Source organism: Falco peregrinus, chromosome 7 (genome assembly GCF_023634155.1).
Source record: "Falco peregrinus isolate bFalPer1 chromosome 7, bFalPer1.pri, whole genome shotgun sequence".
Classification (NCBI taxonomy): Eukaryota; Metazoa; Chordata; class Aves; order Falconiformes; family Falconidae; genus Falco; species Falco peregrinus.
Genome location: NC_073727.1, coordinates 86,906,291 through 86,916,492, shown reverse-complemented (window position 1 = coordinate 86,916,492; position 10,202 = coordinate 86,906,291). Strand labels below are relative to the sequence as shown.

Below are 10,202 nucleotides of genomic sequence, written 5' to 3'. Positions count from 1 at the left end.
TTGATAGGAGCAAACTACTCTGATAAAGTATAATTCAAATGGATCATTTGAAGCCGCATGTTTTGTGATGGAACAATTATTTTTTTCTCATTAAAAGAAAAATTCTGGGTTTTCTTGCATGTGAAATTGCACTCCTGTGATAAAGTTTTATACTAAGGGAGTTAATTCTGTGAAAGTACTGCAGTGATTTTTAAAATAAATTTTAAAGAACCTAAAAACTCCAGCCATTTTTATATGTATCATCAGATTAAGTTGAAGAATTAAAGAAAATCACCCTAAACAGGTCTTTATATACAGTAGCAACTGTTTGCTTTAATGACATGTTTACTGTCCCTGTCATTTGCAATAGTCATTGCAGAATATTTTTTTCTTAAATTGAACATTGAGCTTTTTCCATTTTTGTGCAGAATGATGTGCACGATGTTATTACATAGTGATCTTTGTTGCCGCGGCTTTATTTTTGTCCTTTTCAATGGGGAAATCTGATCATTAACACCAAAATTTCGTATTCAGATTCTAAATATTTATTGATAGACACATATGAATTTACTCAATTACCAACAAACACCTCAATTTCACCCACTTCAGCTGTGTGGAAAATGAGAAATAAGCTTGGTTGGGAAACTGTTGGGCTCCTCTGATATGGTGCATATGGTTGACATCCCACTTGGTTTCCCACTGTATTGATATCTGCACATTAGCTCATGTACATCTCTTCTAATGGCTACATTTTAAAAAGAATCTAACAGACTGTTCCTTTTCATTTTGCTTTTGCCTTGGTATCTTCTGTGTTAACTTTCTCATTTTGCTGTCTCTGTGTAGGTGTTTTGTCATGAACAGGTCAGATACCCAGTTTCCTTGGTTCCTGCCAGTCTATTTTCTCTTTGGCTTATAGGCATTATGAGCTACAGGCTAGGTCTTGGGGAAAAAAGCTACTGAAAAAATACTAAGTACAAAAATAGCTGAATTGTATAAAATCCATTACATGCTACTAACATCCTTAAAAATTATTCAACATATTTATGCTGTAGCTTGGTATGTATGCACACCATAAAATACATGTTCATATTCAAGTTACAGTTCATGCTGGCAGTCAGATTCTAAACATTTCTTCATCATCTCTGGAACATATTTTACAAGATAACATTCATATGGATAGATATGTCCAGGGAAAAAATAGATCTAATGCAGCAGTCTGTCATAATGTCTCTTGGACTAAACTAACATTTTTAATAAGGTAAAAGATTTTCAGGAGACTATCAGAGGATATGATCTACTGAATCTTTTCCTTAATAATACCAGAAGCCATGATGAGAAGGAATGATTATTTATTGCAGAACTGCTGAGTACCAGAAGGTAGAGAAAAAACTATTGATATCCTTTCTGAAAAAAACCCAAAAACCAAATCCAAAAACCAAAAAACAACCAGCAACAACAAAAAACCCAAACAAAACACCAAACCAGTAACTAAACCTGCATTAGCCTAAATTGTGGAGGGTTGGGATCCTCACAAATCACCTCACAAATGAGTGCAAACGTGAGAGACAAAAAACCCACAGTGGCCTAGTGTGCAGGCCAGAACATTTGACAGTCCATTCGAAGCTGCCTTCTTTCACAAAATGCAGGCCAGGAAAAGATGATGCACTTATCACAACAGGCTGCATTGCATGTACATTGAACCATGTGGAGGTGGTCTGCATGAGATCGGTTGCACCGTGTGGTCCTCAAAGGCCCATGTAGTAGGCAGGGAGTTGCAGGACAATATCAGCTGACTTCACTGTTATAGCAGGATTTTCCCTTCTTATATAGGTTTTTACCCCCACTCAGTGTGAACTAAAAGCCATTCTGGACTCTGCTGAAGTAAAGGATAGTGTCAGTACAAATGTAAGTATAAACCAGGCGTGAACGTGTTCACACTGGAAATCAGAAATGGATTTCTAAAGCAAGAGAGCAGCAATGTTGTGGAGCCTCTGCTGAGTGCAGGGATAGCAAATAGCCTGACTATGTCCAAGAGGAACCTCAGCTTGTCGATAAAAAGGGGTATAAGTTGTGGTGATCATGTCACTTCCTGGAGATTGCTAGCATCAGGGAATGCTATGGTCTTAGCTCATGTTCTCACCAACACTCTTGAGTTTCTGACCCAGATGAACTCATGTTTGCATTTAGGTGTTTGTATGTCAGGCAGGTGTCTGCTCAGCTAGTAGCAATCCATTCATCGCTGCAAGTTTACGTTCTTGGTCCTCCTAACGGAGCTGCCTCCTTGCTCCTTGCCATACAAACCCCGGCTCTTGTACTTAGTGTGTGCTGCCTTGCTAAATGCTGCCCACGTCCGTCCTCAGCTTTCTGTTATTCCAGATAAAACAACCATCCAGCAGGTGGGGAGCCAGTAATGCTTTCAGATTCCTTCACACCCAATGCTGCAAGTACCTTTTTGCAGCTGGAGTTCCTCTAATGCTGCTGGTAAAGCTGCCTAATTGGATGGAGTGGTGGATATCCTTAGCAATAAAGTTAAAATCTTTAACCAGAACTCCTAGGGTTTCCAGAAGCCTCGCCACCCATTTTGCAGTGGTATCATTCCAGGGACCTGACACCTGTGATACAATTCCTACTTGTTCTGAGGTTAAGTCAGAATTTGATTGAATATTGATTGAATTTTCTTATTGTTCATGTGTATCCATATCAGTTTGGGGGCTACTTTGATAATGGCCAGAGCCATCTGAGCTGTGGGAAACAATCTATTTCAACTGCCTTCGCAGAGCAGTATACCGAGAGAAGAGGGGTGTGCCTTCTGGGAAATCCAGTGGAGCCAAATCAAAAGGTCCCAGGGGCCAACATCTTTGTCTCTAAAACCTGCACTGAGAAGGGGAACCATATTCTGCTTTTCTGCAGTGCCCTTCCCAAAGACTGAGTCTGGTGAGCCAAATGATCTGATCCACAAATTGCTTCTCTTTCAATACTCCCTTTGCAGCTGCTTGAACTCCTTTTCGCTGCTGTTACACCATTCATTGTGCTGTCTGGTCTCACATCCTAAATGCTGAATGCAAGCTCTGCAGCAGAGGCACACGAATCAACTCGCTCCCACCAGTGCTGTTCCCCTTGCTCAGCACTGTTTCCAGTCCTGTTCCTTCAGCAGTTTCATTTCATATTTCAATCCCACATTTTCTATCTATAAAGCAGCAGTTGTCATTCCAAGTTCTGCAATTCTTCATAAAGCCCGTTATGCAGAAGCTTAAGTACTGGTTTTAAATGGAGTGTTCTCTTGATGGATTTTAGATGCCTTTCCTGCTTTTCTCAGTGCACCCTCTCCCATGAAAGCTTCCTGCTCCATGAACTGACCGCATCCTTAAAAGTTCTTCAGGATGGAAGACATTCATTCACTTCTCTCCCCTCTTTATATTGCTACCATTAATAGTCCCCATAAAATTCAAGCTGTAAGTTTCTGATTTGAATACTTAACACCAGATTGCACAATGGCTTTCAGCTTTTGTTACCTATCTTTCAGAATAACAAAATTCCTCTGCAGCCTGCGTCCCCTGCCAGTCTGCACCGCTGTGAGTCACTTTGCTAGACACCTTTCACCACCTGCAAAAAAGCCTGCAAGCAGGTACACACAATTTAGGACTGTAAAGTAATTCATTGGTTAATACAGGTAGCTATGACTAGTAGGCTACTAGACTTAGCGTTAACATGCTCACATCCCTCTGCAAGACACCAGATGAGTCTTGACTGGCCAGTGTCACCAAACTGCCATTTTCTTGACTCTGCTTTTTCCTTCCAGCATTTTACACCTTTGCACATTGGTCTATTTCTCCTGGACCGCATCTCAACAACCCTACCTCCATCTCTAGTTCTGCCTTATCTTGCCTGGCTCTGCTGTGCAGCCCTTCCTCATGGCGTAGCGATCCCTTGAGAGTGCCGAACCCAGGCTGCGGGGCTGGGCTGTGGAGCTCAAGCAGCTGAAACTGCAGAGGTGGTGACTTGCTGCCAGGCAGTGGAGGTTGGGTTAATACAGGTGGCTGGAGCCCAGAGAGCAGTGCAGTTTGCCAGAGGGTGGGTACAGTGGTCATCAGAGCCACTCTCTGGGCTCCCCTGACCTGTGATTAGGGGCTTAGTCCAGTTGCCCCCATGGGTCCCTCGTGTCGTTGAAGGTGCTCTAGGCACTCCACGTGCCCTTCACCTACTGCTTTGTTCGGAATGGCACCAGTATCCCGTATCATACCCTTCTGCTCTGTATGGGTATCTGGCGTACCTTAGGATACCTCATATGGCATCAGATGCTTATATGTGTGCAGTTGAGTCAAGCCCTAGTTTTCCACCAACCATCTGAGAAACTCCTGGGTGTCCCAGATATCTGCAGGAGGCTGGTGGAGACACCTGATAACTCAGTATGTCTTGATTAATGACACAGTAATCTGTAATCATCCTTACACGGATTGTAAAACACTTTTTGAGGAGCTTTAAACTAAAAGCCTGCTCATAAATCCTTTATTCCCATTGCTGAGTCAGTAGGAGCTGTATCAAGCAGGTACCCACAAGTTCACATTAAAGTTGTGAGTAATGTTTTCGGAATGGATGGGGTGGAAAGACTGCTTGATGGCAGTCCAACAGATGTAATCCTGAAGGCATTCCCTCTAGCTGCTGTGTAATTGTGAAGACAGATGCTACCTTCCCAGAAGGAAGCTTATGGGAGTAAGTTAAAGTGAAGGGGCATGAGGAGCAACTCGCATAAGGAAAAAGTGACATGAAGAAAATCTGGGGCCTGAAGCTCTGGAGAGTGAGGATCATGAAAAACTGGCTGCATGAGTCAAAGTCTATGCCTGGTATTTTCTCCCAGAATAGTGGCACAGGAGCAAAATAATTTTTAATGAGGAGTTCACAGCTACTCGCCAACCATCTAGTGCTCTCTGCAGTTTGCATGGTAAAGAATATGCATCAGAGAAAGTTTCTGTCGTTATCTGTAGTTACTAACACAGAGTAACTAGATCAGGGAACCAGAGTCATGAACAGCAACTTTGATTTGTGCCTTTCTTTGCATGTTTCTTCTGAACTAGAAACCATCTGAACTATTACAACAATGAGGCCAGAAGGGTGTGAGTCAAGTGACTGGCATGACTCTTCCCATTCTTCAGGGGGGAAAAAAAAGGTGATAAATATGGGGTGATAAATAAGTGCCTTTATTTTGACTTCACACAGTGTGGACTACTGCAAGATGTTCCAGAAACTGCACTGATGTTCCAGATCAGGCACTTGCTTGCTTGGGCAGTTACACCAATCTGGTAACTTCTTTCATTCTCTCTTCTGTTTCTGAAATAATGCTAATTAAAAGTCAGCTGGCAAAGCTGCCTGTTTTGTGAGATGGTTGCTTTAGAACTAAGCTTGAAGAAAAGACAATAATCACTTTCCTGAGAAGCACCATGCATCTGTGCAATTGCTACAGGGCATTGGTTACACAATGCCGTGCTTGTTTTTATCGGTGAGGAGGAGGTGCACTTGTTGAATCCAGATTTACCAGGTCTGAATTCACATAAAGGATTTTAAAAGCTGAGACTGTATTAGTCACCAATGAGCGCAATAATGATTTCTCTTCCAAATGAGTCATATCTGTTCCCACTCATAATATAGGTATATTAATATTAGATTCTTTAATTCCATTAGAGTTTAATTCTGCAGTCAACTGTATTGACAGAATAGCATTATAAATGAAGCAAACTGCTCTACATTTTGTGAATTATGAAAGCAGGGTGTGGATGCTTTGTGCAAATAATTATTGTATTTTCGTAAGCTTGTGTGATCTCAAAACTCTAGAAGAAATAATTTGTAACTCAGTTGACGAGACAGCCTACAAAGCATACAAACCCCAATGAACTGACTTTAGGTGAGCACTTAACATACAGTATACACTGCTGAAACGTACCTTACCTCACACAATTATATGACCTGCACAGAGAAATGAACAATAGTTCAGCGTCAGATCACATAGCCTAAACCCCTGAGATCTGCAAGAATATGCACTGATACATCAGACCCAAGTACAAAACCCGAACGCCTGTGTCACACAGGTGTCCTGCTGCCCAGAGAAAGGGGAGGTTTCAGGAGTAACTCCCTCTTCGGGGGCTTCTGCTAGGGGCTTCTTGGTGTCCATCCCCCCAGCTCCGCATGCTGAACTCCATGATTCCCATTCCTACCTGCTGAGCTCTCCTCTCAGACTTTTAAAGTCAGTTCATCAAGAGTAGAGTCCTACTGTTAAAAATAAGAGGGTCTATCGAGTGAAATGTTTGTAATTCTTTCCAAGTGAGGGGAAATGCACTATACATTTGTATCAGTTATAGATAGCTATATATATCAGATGCAGCTGTACGTACACACATATGAAAATACCTAACTAGGATGGTCTTGAACAGAGATGACTTAGCCTAATCTCCATTTGCAACTAATGGAGAAATCCAGGAACTTTGAAAGTATGATTTGTTGGATCTACAGCTAACATCTATTTGAGGCAAGATGAACTCTGCTGTAAATGCTCCTGGTTTTCTCCATTAGCTATAAAGTGAGCCTCTGGTAATCAGCTCAGAAATATGTACCCCTAGTTTGCAATTGTCCAGTGGAATTCTGCCCATATGCTTACTCTGATTTGGCCTTTTTTGCCCAGTAGAAATGGCTGCAATTGAAGAATTATTCATTTTATCAAACCTTATGATTGTCATTAATTAAGATGTAATATTTTTTTGCAACAGAGGGGCCTATATGCTTCATCAGCTTGAAGCTAGGTGGCTGTATTGGAGCCTCTGTTTTCATAAAAAAATAAAAAATAAAATTCAGTATACCACAGCTTCACCAAACTATACAAACATGAGCAAAACCATCTTCCTGGAAACCAAAAATCAAATAAAAATAGTTAGAAATTATTGCAGATTTTTTTTTTTTTGTCAAACTGAAGCCTTACTTCAATGTAAAACATTTACTAAAGCCACTCAATTTTTTAGTATTTTGAGCTGTCAAAACTGATTCTTGCTGTTCTACAACCAATTTGGTGAAGTTGCATGAAATCTTTCTGCAAGAATTCAGCATGGTATTAAATAAAATCTTTGTTGCAGCAGTGTTCAGGCAAACTTTCAGTTTCTATATGATTCAGCTGAGCATGTTTATTTTTTCAGCAAGTTAGATCATATGACAGGATACACAAGCTACCTGAAGTGCTGCCAGCATGTAGGATTTGAATGCAATTTTGCTACTATATTTGGCTGTTAATTGTAAAAAACTCACAAGTTCTAGCACAAAATGGCTTCTCTGTGCAAAAGTCTAAACAAAAGGCAGATGAAAACACAAATCCAAAGGGCATTTTTGATCAGAGGCAGGAAGAGGAGGGAGGCTGCTGGTGGGGACGTGTAACGCTGACTGTGCAAGATCGGTGCTGTCCCTGCTCCTTGTCTGCCCCAAGCAGCTGCTGCCATGAGGGGCTGGGAATTAATCCCCAGATTTCTCCTCATATGCTGACTACCTCACAGGAATCAGCAGTTTCATCTGGCAGCATTCACCTCCTGCAGCTCTGATTTTTAACTAATAATACATCTCAAAATGAAAGCGGTCTTGTATTGCTAGCTCTGCACAATTTCACGTGGCGATTGCCCCAGCACCCAGCCAGGCCACAACGTAGCTTGCTTAAATAGGGACAATGTATACATCCTATCAGTGAATTTCTGTTACTTAAAATTTAGGTCTATTCAGCTTATTTTCAATAGTGCTTAGCTGTCATGTAGTTACAGTGCCTGTGTATTTCTCTTTTTAGCTAAAAGCCCAAGTTGCATGTTAACAGCAGGTGCTTCCTCCTTGAACTATATAAAATGACCTTGTAAGTGTGGTCAGGGTCAAAAGCCAGAGCCCAGAAGGGAAAGCCAAACTCCGCATTACTCTTAAGTAGTTCATGATAACTATCACTTCTTGATTCATGCCATTATTCATATTATAATACCATTTAAAAAATTATCTTTGATCAAAATAGATCTCAGAACTTTTTACATGGAAATTCAGATTTTCAAATGCAAAATACTGCTGTCCTACGTTGGGGAAAGGCAAGGTGTAGTCACAGATGGTCCCAGAGGCCTTCTCCTACCACACAGCAAGATGGCTCTGGCAAATGAGGAAAGGTGGGACATACCTGCTAAGAACAACCAAAACAGTTTGTAAGCACGACAACCAGTGCCTGCAGCTCACCATCTCCAGCAGTCAGATCAGCCATTTTTAGCCAGAAATGCTGAGATGTCCTCAAGAGTTTCTGGCCATCAAATGTGCCCTGGGGTGCTTTTGGTGTAAGAGGGAACCCCAAGGTCTGATGCTATCCCTTCCTTTCTGCTATATATAATTATCTGTACTTTACATTATTTGTAGTGCTTTGTCCTGTAAAAAGGAACATCACTTTGCCCCTTCGAAAATTCAGCTACTTGTTAGGGTGGAGTAAAGTTGCTTTATTGATTTATTGCTGTTACCCCCGCATTACTGTGCAACAGAACAGGTAAGCGAAGAGTAACACCTTGTTTTGCAATTCTGAGAACATGAGGAGGTGAAAAACTCAAATGTTTTTGTTTACAACTGCACTCCATTGCTGTTCAAAGAAAAGACAACTAAGACATCAAAACATGAAAAAACTATTTTTGTAAAGATGATTTAAAAGAATGTTAGAGAAACATGGGTGAAATTAAGGACAAATCATGAACTAGAGCCATGAGTTTCAAGCTTATGCTATTGAAGACAAGCACATAAAAGCTGAGATGTTTCTGTTTTACAGCTTGTACTGAATTAAAGGGAAAGTGACTGCAGAGATTATAACCACTTTAATTTATGTATTTCCTTAAATATAAATTTTTAAAAGTGCTATCCCAAGTGTACTGTGGCTGTAACCAGGTGGGAGAGAAACCAAAGTTGTAGGTGCAAACAAATACTCCTCTGGCATTGCGGCATGGAGTGATTTCCTCATCAAGTCAAGCTCCTGCTAGTTAATTCTTGCCTAAATTAACGATCGATCGTTGGTGTCATGACACCATTTCAGTCTTTTGCGATCCTGAAAACCAACAAACAAGATGCTGCTAAGTCTTGAGAGGATGGTTAAGTCTTTCGGGGGGGGGGGTTAGGGGGGTGTCGGTGGATCTGTGGGGTCCCGGAAGCCCCTTGTCTAAGCCCCCAGTTTACGAAACAATCGGCTCTTGCCAAGAGGTCTTGGGGCACCTCACCCCATGGCAGCTGCGGTTGGAGCCTGAGGGGAGAGGGGGCGCGGGGGCAGCGTCACGGCCGCAGCCACCACGGCAGAGCCGCGGCCTAAAGACTGCGGCATCGCCTCGCAGCCCCTGCGCCCGGAGCCGCCGCTCTGCTGCGGGGCCCGGCGTCAGCCATCGCTGCTGGAGACCAGCTGCTTCCCCCACGCTGCCACAGGGAAGGAAGGGCGGCCTGGGAATTCCCACTTGTGCAGCGCAGCCGTACGGACTGCCCGCCCGCCGGCCGGCCCTGCCGCGCCCCCGCCGCCCGCCCCGGCTGCGCGGCCTGCTCCCTGCTCCGGCGCTGCCCGGCTTGGGCGGGCCCTGCCGCCGGCCACCCCGCGGGGCCGGGCCGCGGGGCGGGGACGACGAGGCCCCGGGGGCGGTGCCGGCGCGGCAGGTGCCTCCCTCCGCGGTCACGGCGGGGCTGCTGCCGCCGCTGCCACGTCAGGGGAGTTTCCCGAGGCGAGGGGAGGCGGGCTGGGCTGGGCCCGGCCTTTCTCCTCCTCCGGCCCCGGCCCCCGCTGCCGGAGACGCTGCGGAGGGAGAGAGCGAGCGGTGCCGGCTGCCATGGAGGCCCGGTACAACCTCAAGAGCCCGGGTAGGTGGCGCGGTAGGCCCCGCTGGGCGCCAGGGAGGCGGTCGCCGGCCTCGCCTGCAGGCCGCGGCCGGGCGGGGGGCGGCTGGGCCGGGCAGGGGGGGGCGGCTGGGCCGGGCGGGGGGGCGCGGCCGTGCCTCAGGCTGCCCAGGCCGCCGCTTGCCAAGGTGGGCGGGCGGCTGTGCCCGCCCCGGGGCCGCCGCGGTTCGCGGAGGGTTCGGGGGCCGGTGCCGGCTGTCGCCTCCCGGGGTGCGGCGGGACAGGTGCAGCGGCCGGGCCGAGGCCGCGGAGGGGAGGCGGGATGGCGGCCCGGGGCCGCGGCGACGCCCACGGGTGCGGGTCGGCTGCGCGCCGGGGCG

At 45.1% G+C, this 10,202-nt stretch overlaps 1 protein-coding gene across 3 annotated transcripts in view; it reads left to right on the top strand.

Annotated features, from left to right (window-relative positions):
* Positions 1 to 3,523: 3,523 nt before the first annotated feature.
* The window catches only part of UBE2J1 (ubiquitin conjugating enzyme E2 J1), a 38,628-nt gene continuing 31,949 nt past the window's right edge, over positions 3,524 to 10,202 (top strand). Inside the window, exons 1-2 of one of the 3 annotated variants that reach the window (XM_027786004.2) lie at positions 3,524 to 3,604; positions 5,194 to 5,276. Coding sequence is in view for 1 of the 3 variants with exons in the window: in XM_055810581.1 (XP_055666556.1) it covers positions 9,816 to 9,846 (31 nt within the window). In the remaining 2 variants the exon portion in view is untranslated. Of the gene's footprint in view, positions 3,605 to 5,193; positions 5,277 to 9,653; positions 9,847 to 10,202 lie in introns of those variants that run through there. The other 2 variants (XM_055810581.1, XM_055810582.1) reach the window with 2 other exon arrangements.